General features: G+C 43.3%; 1 protein-coding gene across 7 annotated transcripts in view; it reads left to right on the top strand.

The window, feature by feature from the left end:
• The window catches only part of CENPT (centromere protein T), a 1095738-nt gene that overhangs the window by 394352 nt on the left and 676386 nt on the right, over nt 1-25000 (top strand). For all 7 annotated transcript variants that reach the window (XM_085638668.1, XM_085638667.1, XM_085638665.1 and 4 more), the window contains one exon: nt 23303-23445. In XM_085638668.1, the coding sequence (XP_085494794.1) occupies nt 23303-23445 (143 nt within the window). The remainder of the gene's footprint in view (nt 1-23302; nt 23446-25000) is intronic.

Genomic DNA, 25000 nt, shown 5'->3' with positions numbered 1-25000 from the left:
TATCTTGTGGTATAGATGTACGCATAGTTGCTCTGTAGGTTAAGGTGTTACACCTCTAGCACTATGTCTGGTTGATTCAGATTGTATTCCCCTGCTTTCATCTATGTGTATATATATATAAAATATATGTTCTTTTGAGAAAAAGTTCGCCCCGTGTAACCCTATTTTATGTCTGCAAGAAAATTGTCCGCCTGAAAAAGAAATGCCCTTTTTTTTGTGTGATTAATCATTAGTTCATCACTAATCAGGGTTCAACAGAAAGTAATTTTTGTACAAATAACTATTGAATCAAGTATAGAAACAAAATCCCTTGTAGGCACCCTTTTACTTACTTTTAGCTTTATCGCCCAAGCCTCCAATGGTATATTGGGTTTCCCCACTTTTTTGTTACAATACCATGCATTAAGATGGCACTGCTCCCTAGTGTTCGGTTTGTTTTGCTCATATCATCTCACAGTGCTCTGTTTTGATGATGTATCCTTCTACTGCAGATGTCAAATCTTGCTTTGCAGTGCCTAGGTGGGATTATTCTCTCTTCCTAACTCCCTGCCCCCAATATCCATCTCATTCCCCTATAACCTCTCACATCAGTGTCCTTTTGCCCCCACCCAGCATTTAAAAAAGGTTTTTTGCTGCCCACTGGACTTTCATTGGGGGCTATGTTAAAAGTTTTTTTGACAATTTCAAGGTGGCCGCTCATTGCACATGCACCTGGGTTGGGCACCTGCAAATTAATTTGTTTTATTTTGACCTATCCCATTCAAAGATGACAGGCATTGCATGCACATCCACATTGGTCTTCTTTGAACAGATTTACCAAGATGCATTAAAAGATCATCACCACAAGTGTATGTGTCCACCTAGGCTGCCTTTGAACACCCTTTCGTAAAATATTACAAATGCATTCAGAGATGGCTACTTAGGATGGATGTCTTGAAACCCATTTCAAGGTGGCCACCATTGATGTGTGCTTGCATTTGCAGCAACTTTTTAAGCCAAAAAAGCATAGGCAAAGCCAATATATTTAATTGCTGAGGAATATTGGCTATAGCAAGGCCTTTGTTCTATGCGAATCTCTTCCTCCATAGAAAGAAATGCTTTAAAAAACTGCCATTGTCCTTTTTATGTCAGCTTCGACCGACTTTTTGTGTCCTCTTCTATGTGCTCTTGCCCACCCACCAATTACCATTGGTTGCTTCCCCACCCACCAATTGCGATTTGTTGCATCGTGTGGCATGTAGAAATGCTGGCTTGTTATTGGTGTATTTCTGTAAATGTCCCTTCTTTGTGTGCTTAGCTCTCTTTCTGTCGACTTCACCCTTCTCCTGCATGGGCATTGAAATGGCAGAGGCTTACAATGATAATGCAACATACCGTTCTCTTTTAACTTCCCACAGCTACAAGGTGCCTTTGACCTGTTTTGCATCCAAATTTACAAGCACAAGCAGGCAGAGAAACAAGGCTTGTCAGCTGCAGTGTCTGGGTTTATCAGTGGCTGTACAGAAAGAGCCATGTCTGTGATTCACCCACATAACCCACTCAAAAGCTAGACTTCAGACGTGGTGCTTATTTTTAAAGGGTTCCCCTTGAATGGAATCTAAAAACATTTGGGGGCAAAATTGTGTCTCTTGACCTGACATACACTTCCCAGAACCAGGCACACCACACAACTCCATACTCACCTGACCCCCATTTCTGTAGTCCCGAACTTCTGGAAACTTCCTGTGGGGTTTGCAGCTGCAGCCACGAATGCGTGCCACATGAACACCCTGCAGCTCACACCCACCTGCAGGGTGTCAGGAAGGCGCAGCCACCTCTGTCATATGAAAAAGTGAAGGCAGAACAGTACCAAGGGGCTGCAAAGGCAGGGAAGGAGAGGTGTCTGCCGGTCTTCAAACTTTTAGATGCCGAGACCCCCTGTCAACATTTTTAGGCATAAGGACCCCCTCTTGACAAACATTTCTAAACCTGTAGGCAATGCTACTGGAATTATGAGGCAGGTGAGGACCAAATTACGTGACATGCTTGACTAAATTGTGTGGGAAGAAAATGTTAACAATGTTATGTGATGCAGGGTATTTTGGGATAGCATTGCTTCATTATTTTGACATTTTTTACACACAGTAACACCGAGGAAAGATTTCACCCCATCAGTACTAGTTTATAACCAAAATACAGTAATTAACATCAGAAAGATGTCTACTCAACCTTTGTGAGGGGCCTTCCACTCCGCAGGAATACGTGCTGCCACATTAGAAGCTCACCTAGCCTGGGCCGGGAGCAGCAGGGGTCCCTTAAAACCATTGCGGTCTTGTGCAGAGTTAAGCAGTTTATCCATGCTGCTTTCCTCTCACCCCCTCCCTTCCATCCCTCTCTCCTCTCCCAACTCCGGATCCCTCTCTCACTTAACAGCCAATTTTCTTTCGCCCCTTTTTACAACTTCTGAACTCTCCCCATTCACCCTCTCACTTCACCTTTAATCACCTCTTTCCATTCTGTCTTTTCGCTGCCCTCATCTCAAACAGTCTCGCATTTATCTCAAGGCCTCTCTGGCCCGTCACCTCCCGTGCCCCTCAGCACTTCTCTTTCACCTCAAGTCTCTCCATGCAAATTTTTGTCTATTTGTATCTGACACCTCTTTAGTCCCGCCATTCATCTTTCACATCTCCCCTTTGTTCTTCCACACCTTCTTGAACCAACGTCCCTCTCCCCTGTTAACTCAGCACTAGTGTCTAAATTGAGCAGGTGGTTTCCAGTGCTCCGCACTGGCACCTAATTATACACACTGGCACTATGACAGTCTTCCACATGGTGGCTCTGTCTGTGTAATAGCGATGAGCAGAACAGCTGTTTATCAATTCAATATACATTAAAAACGATAAACTCCTGACATCCATGCCATTCTGATAGCTTTGGGGGCTTGAAATAGTCTGAATAGTCACCCTTGTACAAGTGTTATGGTTGGTAGTTTCATAGGTATTTTCATTGGCCGCGCAGGCCAGGCAATGGGTGGATGGTTAAAGTTGCAGTGGCCTACTGGTGAGGGCTCTGGCACATGTTTTATTACAAATGAATCACTGCTCAGCACCCACCCCAGTACTACCTCTCTTCCCCCATCGCTGCTGTCCCTCGCCCATGTCTCATCAAATTATCTTTTTAGGTCACAGATCATCTCTCAGCTATCTTCTCTCACAGTTTAACAGTAGCCCTCACTTTTCACTCACACTCACTTCTTGCATGTCCGCACTTCCAATCAGACTTCACATTTCTCCTCATCCCTGACCTCTTCAATCGAATTCTCTTTCTCCTTTGCTGTCCTCTCTGATCCTCTCATCACCAAGCATAGGGGTCGGACCCGTATGCTCCTCTCGGCCTATGCCACTCTGCCTATTGTTCCCTAGTTCAGGAAGGCATGAATTGTCTCTCTTGCTGTTTTGGTGCAGGCCGCGCAGTTATGGAACATGCACACTCATTTGCTTCGCTCCACCAAGAATCTATTATCCTTTAGGAAGATATAAAAACCTGGCTCTATGCTCTGTAGGTTACCCCATTTGGCTGGTTCTCCTTCCCCTTCTGTGTGTTTCTCATTTGCCTTCAGGTAGCAGATGGTTATTATCCCCGGGAACCTTTTGGTAACAGTAGCGCAATACAAATGTAAATAATAATAGGCAGAAGCAGGGGAGCCACTAGACACGAACTTTGGGTGTAGGGGGGGGCTAACCCTCCCAGCGAGGGCTGGCCCTAGCAGTGGTCGTACACGGTGCAACAGTCTTTTTTGGTGCCCCTCCGTTTCCTCCTCCTCCATGAATTCCCTCACTACCACTCACAAACAATGCACCTCATCCCTCTATAGCACATTTCTGACAAACATTTAATTTTTTTATAGCGCTACTCATAGTTTGCTCACACTCCGTTCTGTGATCTGCATAGTACATGTGTAGCAGGCACTTTAACCGTCTGCACTGTGTGGGTGACAAGAGTGCCTATGTGAGTGGACGGTGAGCAATTCACCAGTATGGGAGTTGAGTAAGAGCAGTGACTGCAGGGTGAGTGAGGTGACCATATGAATTTGGGTGCAGATGTAAGTTCATACTAGGACAAATGAATGCATGGTTAGTGATGGGCTTGTTTGAGTGAGTTGAAGATTGAGCAGTGAGGGGGACAGCTGAGTGAAGTGTCACATGAGTGCAGGGTGAGTAGTGTGGTCATGTGATTGCTGGGTGAGGTATAGGGTGAACAGCACAAGTGGATTGTAAGTGCAGAGTGATCACTGAGTGCAGGGTGAGCGTGTGAATAATGTGAGTGCCTGGTGATCAGTGTGAGTGCCTGGTGATCAGTGTGAGTGCATGGTGATCAGTGTGAGTGCATGGTGATCGCTGTGAGTGCAGGATGAGCGTGAAAGAGAAGAGCGAGAATGAGGAGTGAGTTGTCAGAATGCAGGGTGCATTCCCAGACACTTGAAGTAACTCAGCATGTTATTGACTGCGGCGTAGGGTTTAAGATATAAGGTAAACTATTACTATTATGGCATTAATCAGGGATCGAGGGTGGAGGAAATAATGTGCTGATCGTGCAACAAACTTCCAGTCCTATGGTTAGGGTTGCCAGCTCATTTTGATGTCCCAAACAGTACAAAAATAAGCAGTTACCTAAGGCATGTTTTGAGCCCTTATCTGTGCATACTTAGAACAGCAAATATAAATAGAAAGCACTTTTAATTGTGTTCTAGGGCTCCCTAAATGAGCCATGACTGATAATTAAAGAGAACAAAGACAGAAAAGTCGCATAACAAATGAATACATACTTTTTTATTTATAACTTTATTTAATCTCAAGAGGAGGGCTTTTTAGGCTTTTTAAACAACACACGGCAGGCATTTTTCTTTTGGCTACCCTACTTGATATTCCTTTTCATGAAATGCATTCTTACACTATAGCAGTAAATGTAAAATATGAATGTAAGGAATAGACAGAGTGGGGGCCCAGGGGGTACTGGGGGTACTGGAACCAGAAAAAAATCTAAGCCTCTCTAACCAGTTTACAAAGGCATGTAAATATTCAAATGGTCTTTAAAGACCTGTGAAAAACTCGGGCGTGCCGGAGATAAGACTACAGACACTGCCCAGCGGAGCCCACAGCAGCTCGAGCTGCACTGCAGACGCCCGGGCAGAGACACACGACGGGGGAAGAGGGGGGCTGAAGCCCTTGTAGTCCTATGGGCCTGGGCAGAAGTGTGACTGAGAATGCGTGACCCCTTTTGTGTCCCTCCACGGCCCCCCTAGGGGTCACGCCCCACAGCTTGAAGACCCCTGGTCTAGGTGCTCTTTGTTTAGGTGAACCTCCATGCCCCTTCTCACACGAGAATTTAGCTATAGTCGTGTCTCTTTGACTGGAGCAGTGAGGACCTGCTGAGGTCAGGTACGAAGGCAGTTTGTGGTAGGGCAGGAGGGAGGGGAGAAGCCATCAGGGCTTAGGGTATGGTGACTTATGTCCTGGAGAGGAGCCTACTTTTTACCACCGCTAGTGTCGATTTAATGTTTTACAATATAATGCGCTGTTAGCAAGATAGTGGTGGTTAAATGTGCCACTACTGATCTCCAGCTTCCAGGTTGAAGCAGAGAATGCGCCATGCACGCCCCCATAGGAGCCAAACCTAAATATACGAGGATGCCTTCACTTAATAGCCTGAGTTAAATTGGTGTTATTTTAATGCAAAACTGGTTTGCTTGTAAATTGTTTTTTTAACGAAATTTTGATATTTGATATTTTGATAGGGCATTATCAGTGAGCAAAAGTAATGATATCCATGTAAACCACAGCACCCTTTATTCTACCAGGTGTTCAGTTTACAGATAGGATATCAGGTTAGAGGGTTAGAAGGTTTTCTTGGGTAGACAGCATACTCAAATGCCACATCTGCCCACATCCCAAAAGTCAACTTAAGTTCAAGCTTCTTTCATGTGCTTTTCACTCTTGCATTCTTTTGCATTTCCTGTCTGATAAACCCAACAACTAGTGTTGGATGTCATTTTAATCAGGACAAATGTGGGACTTCAAGGTGTTACCATGTTTGCTTTTTTGTACTGAAATGTTGTATATTTCTGACTTTCTATTGCAAGTCAGTGTTGACAAAAATGTTTTGAAAAAACGTACTCAGAATTTATTGCCATTATGGTTAACCCAGTATTTGCAGTGGTACAAATGACTCTTATGCCAAATCTCCGATTCTAGAAAAGATTTATGAACATTTATGAAAGGCATTGTTATCACAAGCCTCAAATTCTATTCATTATAGTTTTCATTACCAAGTGATGGTGAATATAAAGTGAAAAAACCTTTAAGAAGCAAAGCTCAATTGTTGGCTCAGAGCATCATAGATTTTTGGAAAATGGTCAAGAATATTCATCACGGTGATCAGATTAATCAGATGGAGGTCATGATGTATTATTTTTGAGGGTCGTTTTCTGTGCAAAAAGGTACAGATGAAAACCTATTTTAGTCTATTTTGTTATTTCTGAGATGGACTACCACTCTGAACCAATTTGGTTGAAAAGGGGCATATTTTCCCTTCCACAAGACAACCAATTTTCTTGTCATTTTTTGGGGATATTTAGTAAAGAATATAAACCAGAAAAGCAGAAAAAATGTATTTTTGGGGCTTAAAACATTAATTCAGCAGTAATATGTTGTTGCTGAGGGGGTCAATAACTCTCGGGAATTCCATGGATATTGTGGTTATTGTAGAAATGGGTAAAAAAAAAAATCAGATTATGAATTCACTCTTAATTATCATGTCACACACATTCATAAACGTTTTTATCCCACCTGACCGAGTTCTCCACAACCCCTTTAAATACAGAGGGTTATACCTGATTCTACAAACGGGTGTAACTAAAAACTAATCTTGCCTTAGATAGAGCATGGGCAGCTATTTTGAGGGTGTTTGAGCATTCACTTCTGAAACACTGTTTTTGGGATAATCCTGTATTTTCATCTTCAATCTCAAATAAAACCTAAAAACACGGATGGCACCTGGAAACAATCACTTAAGTCAATTTATAAAGGTTAATTGATGTTTTTTAACTTTCCCAGGTTTGTCTGCGAAGTACAAGCTTAAGTGACCAGATATTAAAATATGTTCAGCTGAAATAGTGCTTCTGTTTTGCAGAGGCTTTTATGATGGAATAAAATCCAGTCGCTTTTGTTTTTATGGACATTCAGGACATTCACAGCATCTTGTCATTTCATGTAATTCTGTGCGATAATGAAAAATGTCCTAGCTATCGGAAAGGAAAGTTTCAATTCTATTAAGGAGTCGGACGTGAGGATTAAGCTTTTCTTTCTTCCTTTAATTTCTCCAGCAGCCTTTACATCAATTATTTCATCAAACACAAACTACATTTCCCATGTGGGGAGGGGTAGCAAAAATGAACTGTCAATAGTAAATCCTCAAATCCATATAACAACCGGCACATACACTATGTCCCCTTCTTTTTTTTTCCAGCAAACACAGCATGCTCTGCCGAACTTCAGTCCTGTTTGGTGGACTCTGTTCCTATGGAAAAATATAATTGATTGCTATTTTTATCCTATTTTTTCTCTGGTTACGTACAGCAAGAGAACATGCAAGATTCAACATAAGACATAGCAATCACTGATACTTGAATTACCCATTTTAATCAAGATAGAGAGCTTCATTGCACTGTACTCGTGAACACCCCGGGCGGGTCATCCAAATCATAGTCCATGGGAGGTCTAAGGCTTTCCTCTTTGTCCTTAATAGAATTGAAACTTTCCTTTACGATAGCTAGGACATTTTGTATTCTGTGCCAGGACCCGAAGGTGAGGATTAGGCTAGTTTAAAGATTTTCCACCACTAGGGTTGCTAGAGTGGAGACTGGTTTAAAATAAAACCTTTTAAAAGGAGAATCGGACGACCATTCTGCAAAGTTGAGGATATCCTCTAGCCTAGCTTCGAAAGAAAAAGCTTTGGATGCCATGGACCTCCTGACTGAGTGGACCCCAAACTTGGAAACATCAATACCTGCTTCTTGCATTATCCATCTGACCCACCTGCCAATCGTAGGGGAAGAAACCGCCATATAAGGTTTAGTTAGTGCGGTCAACAATTGTCGTTTACCATGAGGGCACAAGTACTCCATCACAGCCTCATCAGCCTTAATTTTTCGAATCTCACATAGCTTAGGTACCTTTGGGAAAGCAGGGTAAGACAGCAATTTTGAATTGCACTTTTTACTGCGAGCAATGTGAAAATTCACCCCTTCATGCTTAAATACTCTACCTGTTAAGTTTAATACCCACACATCCAAGGCTCTCTGGCATGAAATCAAGAGCACTAATATGGCTAGTTTTGTCAACAACTGCTTACTGGACAGATATGTTAGAGGGCCAAGATCTGAAGAGATTGAACACCTTGTTCACATTTCTCAAGGTGGAGTGCCTGGGTGCTGGAGGAAGTGACAACCTGATACCTCTCAAGAGTTTGCACACCAAAGGGTGTTGCCCTACTGGATGACCCTCCACCGGCAAATAGCCGGCCGAGATTGCTAAACTGAAAGTGTTTTTATTGACCTGTAGGCCAAACATTCGAAAGCCATCTGCACTAGGAAATTCAGAACGTAGACAACGTCCACCCTCAGTGGATCCACCTGGCGTTGTAGACCCCAACCAAACCTCTGGACCAGGCGGAGCGGTATCTTTTGTTTGTGGTATCCGCCCAAGCTCTGTCAAGTAAAGTGGCAGTTTCTCCTGAAATGCCTGGGACTTTTCGTCGTTCACGGTAATACTCCAGGTCATGAGACACTGGGGGCATGCCTCTATTAGGGGACGAAGATTATCTTGGGATCCCGGAAAAGATCTGGAAACAGTGGTAGAGGGATTGGAAAGTCCCAAGAAAGTCCCATCCTCACTGGAAACTAAGCTTACGACCTCGAGAATGGGGTGAGCACCACCAGATCTGATCACTGTCTGCGGACTGGAGCCGAGACCGTCATTATCACCACGAAAGAGAGAACGCATACGCCACCTCATTGCTTCTGTCTTAGAGAAATACGTCCGTGGCTACTGCATCTGGGTCTTGCCTCCAACTGCAATACCGGGGCAGCTGAAAGTCTAGGCGAGACGCAAAGAGCTATATGGAGAACGGGCCCCATCTGCTCTGGTTTTGTTTAAATATCTGTGTATAAAGTTTCCATAGACTGACGTCCAACCAGTATCGGGAGTGCCAACCCACCACTTGATTGGATTGACGTTACTGTGATACCGAGATATAATTGTCTAGACAATACACTTAAAGGTGCTAGCCAGATCCAATAGGGTATTTGACTTCCATGCCCCCCAGATGATTGACATAACGGGCTGCCGGTCACATTGTCCATCTTCAAGAGGCGGAACACTGGACTTTGTCTTAGGTCCAACTTTGGAGGATGAAGGACCCGTCATCAACTCCAGACAATTGATATGCAGGGATTGTTCTGTAGCAAACCACTTTTCTCCTGTGTTTTATTCCCAACAGCGAGCTCCCCAACCTGACCCACTGGCAACCAACTATCACCAGAGTCGAAGATCGGCCAACCGTTCTAGGCCTCCATGTTGATATCAACCACTGCATTTCCTCCTGGGCTTCTGGAGAAAGCGGAACAAACTGGGAGTACGTAAGGCCTTGTTGGAAGTGGGAGGTCTTCAGGCTTCGTAATGCCTGATAATGGAAAGGCCCTGGGAAAATGAGCTGAATGGAGGAAGTTAAGAGACCCACTATACTTGCCAGTTGTCGAAATGATACATGTGACCTGGATAGTGTCCTTCTTAGTTTGTGTCGTATTTTGGTCAGTTGCGAGAAGGGAGACTGGGGGTGGCCTTGACCAAATCTATGAAAAACCCCAGGAACTGTAGGGATTGTTTTGGACAGAGCGCAGGCTTCTCTGTGTTGATCATGAAGCCCAGAGATTGTAGGAGATCTATGGTCATCTGTAGATGTGCTGATAGTCGCACCGGGCAATGATCCATGATAAGGATATCATCGAGATAGACGATTAGTCACACCCTGCGCTCGCAAATGTTCTACCACAAGAATCATGAGCTTGGTGAAACACCAAGGGGTGTATAATAGCCCAAAAGGAAGGGAAGCAAAATTGAATACTTAAGCTTTCCATTGGAGTTAGAGGAAGCAGCTGTGGGGTGGGAAGCGGGCCAACGTCAAATAGGTGTCCTTCAAATCCAATCAGACATCTGAAGAACATCCCTTAGAAGGTGGATATCCTCCACCTTGAAGTGGCAATAAACAAGCCACTCGTTGAATTTCTTTAAATTGATCATTGTGAGCGTTGGCCACCATCCCTCTTTTCCATGAGAAAAAGATTGCTGAGGAAGCCCCTGTGGTATAGGGCGGTTTCGACAATAGCTTTCTTCTCTAAGCGCTGCGTTGTCTCCAAATCCACCAAGGTCGGCTGTTCTTGGGAGAAGAATAGGGGTTTGGATCTGTGTGGAGGGGATCTTGTTTGGTAGAAGTTCCTGAATCTCGATGCATCCTGCCTATGGCCTCAGCGAGAGTTGGTACCACTGGCTGAGACGTGATGCGGAGTGCGGCCTGTCGAGCCCCCATACCACGACCGGCAAAAACACGAGGGGAAGATGCGCTTAGTTGAGGTCTATGCTTTGTCTAATGAATTTAAAGTATTAACAAATTTGCCCAGTTCTTGAATGAGCTGGTCCCCAAACAGAGTACCCTGGGCCACCATGCCGGCCTTGGAAGTGGAGAGTTCCCCCAACTAAGGGCCAATTTTGATCAACAGCGACCTACGTCACTCCATTGAGACTGCACAGTTGCCATTCCCGAGGAAAATGATAGCCCGTTAGCCCCAACTGTACTAAGCTTCAGGTGAAAACAGGGACCCGGAGGCCTTAGTGTCCTCTGCCATGTACATTATTTAAGCCAGGGCCCCCCGCAACATCCAAGAGCTTATCCTGGCAAGAGCACCAAGATCTGTCAATGCTCTTCTTGGGATCCCGGAGAAACTTGTTAAGTAAGGTGGCCATTTTGGAGTCAGTTGCTGGTGTGAGGGCTACCTTTTCTTTCAAGGATGGTCTGGGACACTCTGCCCACAAGCATTTCCTCATCTCCTTGTCTATGGGCTTTCTCACGATACCAAATAAAGGGTAGCTGTTCCAACGGTAGAGGTACTAAAAGTCACCCACTCACCGGAAGTAGAAGAAATAAAGCGGTGAAGGGAGAGTCCTAGGTCTAGAACCCACTAGTCAGAGGCAAGCACATGTCTTGTCTCTTGTTGCCCTCACACACCCCGAAGGATGTCATGCTTCATCTTCGGGCGATTGCTCCTCGTCGGGCCGGCACTGCAATGCCCTACAGGTCCCCTGAAGGGTCACTTTGGCGGAGATCTTTTGTTAGAACAGCTGTCAGATGAGTGCGGGTGTGTTGGGGGGTGGGGGGAGTCCTGTTTACTCCACTGTGTCCTCAAACTCTTCCATAACGACAGTGTGGTATATAGGTGACTCTCTGTGGAATTAATTTTCTAAGGAGGCAATATTGGCTGGGTGAAACCCAATGAACGACTCAATTTCAGAGCAAGCGTAGTAATTAGGGGCTTGTGTAACAGGCGCCCTGGTTTTTCTAGGCTCAAAATGCTGCCTGTGATTTGTCCCAATAAATTATGCCTCAAGGAGGTTGGTCTTAACAGCTTTGCAGGTGTCACTCTCCAGGCGGTGGCTCTCTTACTTGAAAAAACAAAACGCTGCCGTAATGTTTATTTTGGGTCTGCCCCCGTAATTGATACTGCAGCCGGACACGCTTTGCCTCACTCAGAGAGTGAAAGTGACGAGCACTGGCCAACAGAAGGTAGAAGCGTGATGAGCAGGAAATACTCGGGCCCCCTTGCGGTTGGCTGACAGTACTGTGTATGAGAGCTGGGCAGCTGCCTCTGACAACCTAGGAACGAAAAACGTTGCAGCGGTCGTGAAAAACTACTCAAGACAAATCAGTACATTAAAGCACACATTTTGCAATGTTACTCAGCGGGTTTCATCATTCCTGGTTGCACAAGAAAACACTGTCAACGTTTTTAAAGAATTAAAGTTATTTCTCTTCATGCTACTGGAGCAGCGAAGAAAGAGGGGGATAGAGTGCTGTAGTGGGTTGTATTCCTCTGCTTTGTTCATGTTGTGTTCCTTTTGCCTCACGCTTGGAGTGTGCGTGTTCAGGGCTTTGATTGGCTTCTGTCAGTTGCGGATCGAGCCTCTGAGGGTGCGCTGCTCCTTGCCGTGGCTGAAGCTTTGTTCTAATAAACTTAACTGCATATTGAAGATGAGTGGCTTCCCTTGTGATTAATGTTACATACCACATTTGGCGACGAGCAGGAACCAGCTTCAGCCACACGATCCTCCGGAAGAACTCCACGCGGTGGGTCACCTCGCCAGTTGCGATCTGCCGGCTTTCAGAAACTTCCCTCTGACAACCAGACCTTGGCTGGTCCTCCTGGTGAGAAGCGGGAACTGGTAGTACTCTTGCTACCTTCATTTTGCGCTGTTTTCGTGGATTCCCCTTGGTTGGCAGTTGGCAGCTCCAGCTCGGCTCACCTGCTGTACTGAAGGTTCGGAGGTGGCACGCACGCAGGCTCAGCGTGTAACAGAATCTTGGTTACGTGAATCAACGTGCTCACGCTGCTTGAGGACGTACGCCGGCCATCTTGGCTCGAGTTACAACCCAAGGCTGACGGCAGTTCACGATCAGCTGTTTGCGCATCACGGTGATGCGCACACCTTCAGTTCCTCATCGTTTTGGAAGATTGCGCGCATCTCTGTGATGCGCACACCCTTCAGCTGGCAATATTTCTACAAAGTGCATACCTCCAGTTCACACACCACGGTGATGCACTCACCTATCTGATATTTGATCTTTGCTAGCAAGCTGTGTGTTCGGTGACACCCACACCTCTGTCTGTTCTACAGCCACACATTCTGGAAAGGAGCTGCTACGTTGGCCTTCAGACCTTGCGGTATTGCTTTATTTTAGATAAATAATTTGGATTTAAAGCTTAAATTAAAGTGCTCTTTCAACCATGACTACTCCACAACAAATCACTCAGCCTCCTCCATTCCTTGGGAAACCGGGCCAGCCATGTATGCCCTGTTCAGAGTGGTTTCGTTTGTTTGAAAATCAGTTGGTGGCTATTGATGCCACAAAGTAATCTTCTGCTCGCAAATTTGCATAACTTTTTGGCAGTTTAGGCCAAGCAGCACAACGCATTTTTGACAGTTTGCCTCCAATTCCTCCTCCTCTTGGCCAACCTGGTGACAGACACTGGAACATTTATTTAGAGGCAATCACAAGACTTAAACAGTTTTTTGAACCATTCAAAATAATGCTAGAAAGGCACAAGTTTTACAAACGCAAACAGGGTGAAGAGTAAGAAGTGGAAGAATACATATCAGTTCTAAGGGTCCTAGCTACTACTTGTGGGTTTGGGCCTTTAATGGACGATTTTATCAGGGACCAATTTTTTTTAAAATTGCGCTTCACCCAAAATAAAAGAGAGGATTCTGAGCTGTAAAAATCCACCTCTCACTGAAGTAATAGACTTAGCCTTAAGCATCGAGAGGTCTGTCACTTCAACTAAGACCATGCAAGCTAACTCTCCTGTTAAAGTTAACCTGGTTTCTGACCAAGAGGAGACCCCGGAGGATAATTTGCTTGCTGTAGGGGTGAAAGATAAGTCTGCAAAATTCGTTCAAAAGAAAGGCCCATCTTTTTGTTAGAGGTGTGGTTCGAAATTCCACATTGGTAATTTCCCTGGCTGGCCTGTGTTGGGTAAGCGCTGTTCTATTTGTAAAAAAATGTGTAATTTCCAAAACGTTTGGAAGATTCAAAGGAAACCCATCCAAGTGGGCAGCGTGAACGTTGAAACGGGCAGGTGCGCAGAGTCCTTTAACAATTTGCTTTTGACATTGGTTTAAAAAGATGATATATTGGAGATTAAAGGTCCCTTATGCAACGCTTTAATTGATGGTTTGGAAACCAAGGTTATGGCAGATTATGGATCTCCAATAACAATCCTCCGTGATTCTTATTTCTACGAGAACTGGATCAAAAAGCATACTTTGTCCCTTACGGATGTAAACCCAAAGGCCTTCGGGGAGAAGGACATTGACATGTTGGGGTTTTTTATGTCTAATGGTGAGATCTTGGGTCACAATATTTTTACTAAAGTGTAGTTCGCTGTAAAGGGAAAGAACATTGTGGGCTGGAAAGATCTTGCTCGGATGGGCCTGTATTTAGTGCTAGGTGAAGACAATCTTGTTAGTCAAGGAAACCTCTGTGTTTGGTGTGGGTGAGGTAGAAGTGGATTTTATTAGTCTGTTGGCTGAATTTAAACCGGTGTTCAATGACCACGTCGGTTGTGTGAAGGGAACGCAATATCAGATTATTACCTAATGCTCAACCGGTGATCCACAAGGTCAAACCTGTACCCTTGAGTGCTAGAGAGGAGTTAAGATCTATGCTTGAGGGGTTGTGTTCCCAGGGTATCATTCAACCCACGGAATCTTCGCAATGGGTGGCCCCCATTGTCGTTGCCTGCAAAAAGACAGGCAAGATTAGGCTCTGTGTGGACTTGAGGGGCCTAAATAAGAACATCTTGATCGACTGCCATCCCCTTCCCAAAATTCATGAACTTCTAGCAAATTTGGGGGGTAGTAAACGGTTTTCACTAATCGACCTAAAGTCTGCCTACCATCAGGTTCCTCTGGCTAGGGAGTCTCAGGAACTGACAACGTTTGTTACACCTTTTGGTGCTTATAAGTTCCTGAGGTTTCCCTTCGGCCTAGCATCTGCTGCTAGTGTCTTTCAGAGGATAATGGACACAGTTTTTAAGGGCATGAAAGGTGTGAAAGCCTATTTGGGTGATATCCTGATCTTCTCTAAAAATTTGAAAGAGCATTATGATTTATTGAAGAAGGTTTTGTCTGCTCTTGGGGAACATGGCATGACTGTAAGAGCGGATAAATGTAAGTTTGGGGTAAGAGAGCTGGATTATCTGGGTCATACTGTATCTAGCAAAGGTATCAACCCAATATTTTCTGTTTTCAGGGCCCTTAAAGAAGCTAAACCAACTTGCGATAAAGATACTCTCAGCTCTTTCCTGGGGGTTGCTGAGTATTATGCTAGATTCATTGGCAATTATGCTCAAATTGTTGAGCCTCTTTGTGTCTTACTCAAGAAGGGTCAACATTTTTTGTGGTCTCAAGACCTGGATGTAGTGTTTGCTAAAGTGAAAGATTTAATTGTTTCTGCCTAAGCTTTGCATGCTTTTCAGTATAATTGTCCTTCTATGATTACAGTTGATGCGACCATTAATGGTCTGGGAGCTGTCCTCAGTCAAATTGTGAATGGCAAGGAGCAAACTGTGTCGTTTGCATCGAGATTGCTCAAACACTTTGAGCGAAATTACAGCACCATTGAGCGTGAGGTGTTGGCTTGTTTGGGCAGCTCAAAAATTCAAAATGTATATTTGGGGTTGCAAATTTGTAATCTTCACGGACCACAAGCTGCTCACTTTTATTTTCAGCAAAGTCACCAGTAATAATATGTCTGCTAGGTTGACTCGTTTCGTATCTAAATTACAAGAGTGTAACTTTGATATGAAACACATTCAGGGTGGTAAACATTTTTGAGCCGATTGCTTGTCAAGGATGTTGATGGAGAATGATGATGAAGAAGATTTCGATGAAGATGAGGTAGAGTGTGTTGCTATACTGGACGCAGTTGAGCATTGTAGTCAAATTATTTCAGAAACAGAATGGAAGTTTGCCTGCTCGAATAATGTTATTCTGTCCAAGGTGTTGTAATATTCTATCAGTAAATGGCCGGAGGTGAGAAATTTAACTGAAGAGTTGAGTTATTTCACTTTAGTGGCTGATGAACTTTCAGTCAAAGATGGTTTTGTGCTGAGAGGGGATACATTTGTTCCTCCACTTAGTCTGAGAGGTTCCATTATTAGGGATGCTGACAAGGGACATTTGGGTGTGACAAAAACTGACATGAGAATAAAACAACATTACTGGTAGCCTGCCTTATATGCTCAGGTTAGAAGTCTGGTGGATGGTTGCGAAGAATGTTTGCTTTCAGACAAGCACTGGAAACTTTCAAAGTTACCTTTGCATCCAACTGAGTTTCCAGGGAAACCTTGGGATAAAGTTAGCTTGGATTTTTCAGGTCCTTATAATGTTTTAGCGGATGAGTTGAGGTATTTGATTTTGGCCATGGACTACCATTCGAAATGGATGTACTACAAATTTGTGGATTCTCCGAACACAGATAATACCATTCGTTTCTAAAAAAGAATGTTTTTGTTAGAGGGGACTCCTAGGTCTTTAGTAACGGACAATGGAGCACACTTTGTGTTCGAGAGGATGTGTTAATTTTTGGAGACTCAAGATACCAAGTATTCGAAGGTGGCAATGTATTCTCCAGCTTCCAATGGACTGGTGGAACAGGGCAATGAAGTTCTTAAAGAGGAATTCAAACCGCCCTAGCTGCTGGTCTTGATCTAGGAACGTTTTTGGAGGAAAAGGTGTGGAAATACAATACTTCGCCCCACTGTACCACCGGAGTCACTCCCTTTGAGTTACTGAGGGGTAGAAAGGCAAACACTACTTTGTTGCTGTCCAGGCTCGACAGTAGAATATCTGTTGGTGATGGCTCTGGTTTAGGTGTGTGGCAAATGTTGTCAAGGAAAAACAGTTGGACATGAAGAAAAGGTTTGTCCAGAGAGGTTAAAAAAAGGTGAATCTATATTTTCGGATCCGGTTCTAGTATGTAAAGTTAGTAAAGGTGCTGCGTTTTTGGAAGGCAAAGGTTGGTGGAACAAGAGGCAGTTAGAGAAGTTGACAAAGGATCAAGCGGAAATAATTGGAGCCAGGAAAATCTCATTGATGGAGCATGATCTTGACTGGACACATTGGTTGCATGATCATGAACAGCCTGGGTTCATGGGTGAGAATGTGAGTCCATCGAATAATGGGCCTGTTGGTTGTGCCTTGGGGGGTGATTTAGATAATTCTGTTCGGGGGTGTCGTATTAGAAAACTCCCTTCCAAGTTCTAGGATTTTGTTATATACTAATTTTGTGGTTCTTTGGGGGCTTGTTTATTTATTTTTGTGTAAGGGGAGGAGGTGATGATGTGGGTTGTATTCCTCTGCTTTGTTCATGTTGTGTTCCTTTTGCCTCGCGCTTAGAGTGTGCTTGTTAAGGGGTTTGATCGGCTTCTGTCAGTTGCGGATCGAGCCTCTGAGGTTGCGCTGCTCCTTGCCGTGGCTGAAGCTTTGTTCTAATAAACTTAACTGCATATTGAAGAGGAGTGGCTTCCCTTGTGATTAATGTCACATACCACAAGTGACTGCGCTGGTTGTTATATGGATTTAAGGAGTTCTGATCGGACTGTCTGTTTTTTGCTTTTTTTATCCCAAAGACTTCTGGGACATGTAGTTTGTGTTTGATGAAATCATTGATCTAAAGGCTGTTGTAGAAATGAAAAGAAGAAAGAAAAGCCTAAACCTCGCCTCCGGATCCTGACAGAATTCATCAACTGATTTAGGTGATGTTGATAGTAGACGGTCTAAGACACTTGCCTTTCCTAGGAATAACGAATGTATTACGCCAGGATACACAAGACCCACCAGTCTGCAGATGCATTCCTTTCAGACCATTTCTCATATTTATTATTATAAACCTAGTTGATTGTGTTGGAGAGGATTACCCTAATTCTCTGAGTTCCATAGAGTTAGCACGTCGGTTTTCATGCTGTCCATCAGTATCTAGAATTATGGACAATAGATTTTTCAAGATTAATCAAATATGTTGAACTAGCTTAAGTAAATCTGCAGCTCAGATCGTTTTTTGGGAAATCTCAGCATAGGGTTCCAGCAGAGGTTAAACAGATCATTATCACTGCTGTGGCTTCAGGAAGTCTGATTCTTGTTAAAAGGTTGTTTGGACAGAGTCCTGCTCTCCAAGTCAGTGGAGGCAGGAAATCAACTCCTGCTTATATCATGAACTTTATTTAGCCAAAGCTAGAAGCAGGGTAGTGCCCCTTAAAGGCAAGTGTTCAGTTTATATTGTGTATGCCTTAATTCTCAGTTCCCTAATTGAACAGAGAATTATTGAATCCTGAATTACTGAATAAAGTATTAGCATAACATATTTCTTCTGCTTTGCATTTTACAGTCCTGTGCTCCCGCTTATATGTTAGATGTGAAATATGGTTTATGTTTGCGTTTGTCTTTATTCTGTCTTTCATAAACCTCAATAAAAATGTATTAACAAAAAAGAGAAAGGGAATGATCTGTTGGGGTGCTATGATTAAAATGTCTGCACCTACATTTTGTGTTGTGCTAAGTAGTGATGCATTCAGTTGTCTAAAATACGTGAATAAAGAGGAATCCTTACAGCGGGAAAATACCTGAATGTTGTTTGTTCTGAAGAGATTCGTTCCTGGATTGTTAATAGTATAGATCTTTTATTATGAGAGTGGAACTATTACAAAGTTGTGACTCTCTTCAGCTATAGTTATTATTTTTAGAAAAAGCTGAATTATATCAACGGTTGTCCTGCGAATTTATTATTTTATTTAATATTGGTCCAGAAATATTTGCCAATATTCTCTGGAGGACTTTGTGGTAGTGTTTGGTAGAACACCATATTTAAACAAATGCTCATAGTTTTCATTCATGATTGTACTATAATTCTTGAAATGTTTTTCTTACTAATTTGTCTCTGAGATGCATAAAACTACTTTATTTATCATAAGTGTAGAAGGTTTTAAAGTAAAATGTAATGACACAAGAAGCACTGACTGTAAGACAATGGAGGCAGTGAATGTTAAATGTGCTAAATGACATATACTTACCTGTAATGATAGTCAAGGGCTCTTACAGCGACAAGACTAAAAGAAGGTGGAGCAGAGCAGATGACCTAAAAAGCGATAGCCAGGGTTAAATTATGGCTTAGTTAGGTGTGTAAATTTGAACCAAAGCTTTTCTTGAGTGGCTTGGAGACACCCTGAATGAAAAACATCTACTCTTACTTGTATGCAGGCATTAAGTGATAATAGTTTGAAGAAGATTGCTCTGCTAATTTTATGTCCTGACAGGAGGCTAGCATTATGCATATAACTTTTATTCGCCACCTCGGAAAGTGAGCCTACTCACTCTACGTCACCTGGCTCACTTGACTCAGCCGGCTGTCCGACAAGGAGCATTATCTAAGCCGTGCTCAGGCTCCTCAGTGCGAGTCACCAGTTAAGATGCTTGCTGGCAATTTTACAAATTAAAAACTGGTTCACCACCAACTGCTTGCGCCCAACGCGATCACGATAACCCTCCCTCTTTCAAAAACGCTTGGGCGCGCTACTTAAACATCTAAACGGAAGTTATTTATGCTGCATTTAATCTTGTAATTACTCAAAATAAATAGCACACACACCAAAATACCAGTAAAAAGTAAGACATACATCTAGGTTAAATGTATATATATATATCTCTATATATCTCTATATATCTCTACAACAAGCATACTTATCTTATATTGAAACATACACCCATAAAAAGGGTATTAATATGATAAGACCATTCAAACATGCATTCCTCATATGCCTTCAAAGAAAAAAAAAATACCCACCATCTGGGACCTTGTATGGATACTCACCTCTGACTTAGTTGCTGGTTGATCTGCGCATTCCAGTGGTCATCAATGACCGCATAAAGTACTGTGCTGGTGAATGCTTTAAATTGGAGCACAGTTTGAACAAAGCTGCTTCTGGGTTGGTGGTCTGTGTACTGCAGCTGAATAAATACCTATAAAATGAACTCTGTGTACATCTTATCACCATCATATACTTATCTGCTCGGAAGCAGCAAACAAAAGTGGAGGAAGATGGAGGTCACATTCTATTTATGGGACTGAGCATTCTTTTGACTATTGTGATGTTGTTTGAGTTCTATGGAAAGCCTTTAATGGTTACTGCTCAGAGGTGGCTAATACAAGTTATATGCATAATTCTATCCTCCTAGTCTTTAACAAACTCTTGATTCTTTATACAGTAAACCTATTAGAATCGCAATTCTCTGTCATTATTCTGCAGTTGAAAGTTACTGCGTATTTTCAGCATTTTCTACCTCTAGATTTCAAATTTGAGGGATGAATTGACCTTTTCTAAGAACACTGAACTTGAGCTGGTAGCCATACTGTATCAAAGTTTTTTGTGGGTGTTCGCACGAGGAGACAGAAGTGCCAGACCCTCCAAATACTGCGGAGAATTCAGCTGAATTTCTAGAACACCGGGTCACACACTTTGATGCAGAACACCATAAAATTAGCTTATCTATTATAATCATAATAATTTTATATAGCATTTAGTGCCACAGTTTTTAAGCACTGTAAATGTAAAAAAAAACTCATATACTTTTAATATGTAATCAATTTGTCTGCCACTTAATGATAAAATCTTCAGTTAGCCTTGATAGGTATTTGAGATTGCATTGCTAACCAACCCTGAAATTACACTGGTATCTATCTCACCTCTGTTGTTTTTGTTTTGTTCAATAATCACAAACTGAATTGTAATGTCATCTTGAAATATTAACCTCTCAGCAGTCCTGCTGTGTAGGACGTACTGGAGGTAACAGGAGCGGTAGTTGGCCCCTATGAGCTCTTTGGGGGTCAGCTACCCCTCCTGTTACCTCTAGTGAGTCCCACACAGCGTGATTGCTAAGAGGTCTTCAGAGGCTGCATCTCCTTTCTCCACCACTCTGCAAACGCGCCTCTTGGTGCAATACTGGTTGGTAATGAAGTCCACTTTACTCCTGAGGGACCTTGGGGGCCAAGAAGCTCTCTTGGTACCTCCTGTAAGTCCTACAACCCCTTTTCTCTACCACTCTACAAACGCGACTACTACTTGAAAAACCTATGATATTCACTGACAAAAAACCCAAAGGTTACAGGGACGTTGTAGTTAGGCTTAGTTTTCACTTGGTACAAAACCAGTGAAATTCAGCAGTTATATTTGGCTGAGCTAACTATAAGTCGTGCCCCTGCAATACACTGCTTATGACATCCTATATTACATCACTGATGACATGGTCAGTGACATGACTGATGACATCTCAAATGACATCACTGATGACATCATCCTGAAAATGAATAACACACCCACATACACCACCACAGAACGTTTCATACACCCACTGCCACACAACCATTCACATACCCACTCACAGACCCATACCAGTACTTGCACACCCACTCACTGATTCATAGATCTACATACACATCTACTCACTAACCTATACAACCACTTATACACTCACTCACTAATACAGCCACTGACATATCCATTCATACAGCTACTCCCACACTGAGTCAGTCACCCATAGAGCTACTCACACACCTACTCACTCACCCATACAGTCAATCACACAGCCACTTACCCTTACAGTTACACACACATGCACACCCACCTACTTCCTCATACAGACACTAATATACTCACTCACCTATACAGTTACTGACACAAACACACACTCACCCATACAAGCACTCTCACATTCACTTCCCCATACAGTCATTTTTATACCCCATCACTCACCTATACTACCTTTCACATACCCAGTCACTAACTGATATACCTCTGACACATCCACTCACTCACCTGTATAGCCCCTCACACATGCAATCACTAACCCATACAGCCACTGACTCACCTACTCACTCATCCATATAGGCACACATACACCCTCACCCACCCACACAGACACTTGGACACCCATACAGATACTCAGACAACAAAGCACTCACCCATACAGCCACTCACATACCCACTCACACACCCATATTGCCACTTTGACACCAACTGACTGATACAGTTAAGGATTCCATGGGGTGGCTTCTTTTAAACATCTAGAAAGGTCCCAGGTTAGTATTTCGTAAACAGTAACCAATAATTGTTCATGCTCCACATCTGAGGTTGTGGATAGGGAAAGAAAGGAAACTGATGTCAGCATTCAGAGGTATCGCTTATTCAAGGCCCCACTCTGTCACTTCCATTGCGATATGGAGGCAGCCCATAGCCACACAATGCCACATAGCAGTGCGCAGGAGCCCTGCTACAAAATTCTCCAGATCCAGTCTGAAGCTGGGGGGGATATTCTATTGAGAAATAAACTGTTAGGTGAAGGATCCTCCAAAAAGAGGGGTACCAAAGGGAAGTAACTTGTTAGTGTGTATACCTGCAGGGCAATGAACTTTTGCTTGGACAGGACCTGAAATTAGCATTGGCTATGTTGATGTCAAGAAGGCCAGTACCATTGGGAAACAAGAACTGTCCAGGTGGATTGTATTACACATTTAGGTCTGCTGCGTTCTGGCCAAGGAGCATCGATAGGGCATCGGAGCGGTTTCTGTCTGAGAAAAGGTTGCTTTCTTGGCATTGTCCAGCAGTGTTCCTATTCTCGACATCTGTCTGGCTGTGATGGGGCTTCGGTCCACACCGTCACCACACAGTACTACATTGATTCGGAAGTCCGCAGGGATTGTCACTTTGCCATTTGGGTTTTGCAGGACTTCTTGGTTTAGCCATTTCCTCAGACCCTACACCAGGAGACGTACTGCTCTGGTATCGATTCAAGAGGTGAAAATCCGCAGACAGAAGTATTCATCAGAAGAACAAGTTATGCACCTTTAGTAACAGTCTTTCTCGTGCCTACTCTGTCTACCTGCAGATTCCTCAACGATCTCGCCCACCTCCCTTGTATTTTAGGCCAATATTAATGTCTAATCTTAGTGGGGTGAACTCAGTGTTGGACTAGCCTTTTGAGGAGTCTACCTCTTGCATGCCTCTTTGGGTTGTTAAAAACAGATGTGGGACTGATGTTGGCATGACACTGGCGTGCTTATATGGCTTCTAAGATGTCATCTTTGGCACAGTCTCAGCACTGAAATTGAATTGAGCGCCACCTACCAGTTCAGGAGAGTTGGTTCAATTTTTCTTTATACTGTCCAGTGCCTGGAGGTGATTCAAGAAATGAAAACTTTGCAGGCAAATACAGTATCCTCCAGAAAGAACATTACCAAAGGTAAATAAAAATGGGTTAGCAGGTTCAGTCTTTTCAAGTATCGTTCACTCTGTAGGCCTCCAACAACAAACATTTTACATGCATCTGTGGCTTAATGACTTGCGAGTAATATTATATTTCTATGAAGTTTATGATTTGTTTTTCAGGTCATTAAAATTGGTTCCTGACTCTCTGGGGGATCCCGACTCTGTTGAGAAAAAAGGTTTAATCCGGAGGCCGAAGAAACTTAGACTGATCAATGTAGAAGACTTTGAACAGAGAGTAGAACAGAAATTCCAAATGCAAAAAGGTCTGTTTCCTATGATATTTTTGATTGTTGGATTTTAGATGTCATGGACTTTTCTTTTTAGTTTCCAATTTATTTTATTGCGTTTTGTTTCTCATAGAACAAAATACAGCATAGTTTAGTATATACTGAAAGGTTGCAGTTCAATTCAATTGAAAGAACAGTCAGGGTTGTAACAACATTATGTCTGTAGGTTTATGAGTATCTGTATATCTGGAGCACAAATCAGAGCGTGAATAAAGCATGTGAAATTTGATATCTCACACACACCACAGCACGTGATAGAGGAAGGAGATAGATGGGGGTGGGGGGGAGAGGAAAAGTGTAGAGATGTGAGCATTGAATACAGAAACTGTATGAAGAAGTCTTCACATTCGATTTAGGGCAGATTATTCTTTTGCAGATATAAGTCCAGTTTGGACCATAAAAGAAGGGAGTCCTTTTTGTTAAAAGACTGATTATGTACAAGGTTATCAGCACTCCTAATAAAACATACCCATGCCAACCATGTACGGAAACATATGTTGTTATAATTTTTGTAGTTAGCAAGGATCGTTTTGATACCCATTGCAAGCCAAATATCAATGAGGAAACAGTCCCAAGATGATAGTGAGTTTAGTGTAATCGAGTCTGATGCTGCATGGATTCCTAGGGAGGTTATAGTACGTGATAATGGAATTTGCTTGTTGAAAATGTTTGATAGTGTAGTTTGAATAGAAGGCCAGAAGAGCGTAATGAGTTTGCAGTAAAATAGTAATCCCAACAAGCAGCTGAGGATAAAAGACCACGCTTATTTAACTGTTCGGGAGTCCAGAATGCTCTGTATGTTATCCAACGTTTGCTTTGTAAGATGAGAGGCATGACTTTATCTATTCGCTTCGTTTTCTATATATCTGAAAGACACAATTAGTTAAAGATTCCTTACCTTAAAATTACCCCCAGGCGTCAGACAGGATCAGGCAAAGTATTTTTGGTAGCAGTATCCCTGCATGTTGGTAGGTGGCGCCAGTCACTCGTCAGTGTTGTGATCGCCGAGATGACATCACAGTATCTACTTAGACGCCGCCCTCGTGCGCTGCATCAGTTCTTTCTTTTTCCGCGCCAGCCTGCACAGATCCGGAGAGAGCGGTACCTCTAGTCACTCTTTGATGACTATTTTTCGACTTTGTCGACTTCTATTCGAGTCGTTCGACTACTGGTGCACGTAGGGATGTCACGTCCTCGAACCGGCTTCAAGGCTTGCGACTCCTGTTGCAAATTGATGTCGGTTACGGACTCGCACCTCGTGTACGCCGTTAGGTGTTTGGAGGGCGACCATGACCCGAAGTTGTGCTCCGACTGCCGGTCCATGAACCCGAAGTCTTTGCGGGAGCGGTCCCGAAAGCTTCTCGAGGCCTGTCAGTCCTCTCTGCTCGAGGTCCCGGTCGAGAGGGAGGTCGCGGGACCGGTCACGGAGCCATCACCACCACTCATCGACAAAATCTTCTTCTTAGGGTAAGATGAAGCACAAAAAAAAGGCGAAGAAGCATCGTCGCTCTTCGTGTTCTCCCCGTCCATC

The sequence above is a fragment of the Triturus cristatus genome, chromosome 12, assembly GCF_964204655.1.
Source record: "Triturus cristatus chromosome 12, aTriCri1.1, whole genome shotgun sequence".
Lineage (NCBI taxonomy): Eukaryota > Metazoa > Chordata > Amphibia > Caudata > Salamandridae > Triturus > Triturus cristatus.
The sequence above is the reverse complement of the archived record's forward strand: the minus strand, read 5'-3'. Positions and strand labels throughout refer to the sequence as shown.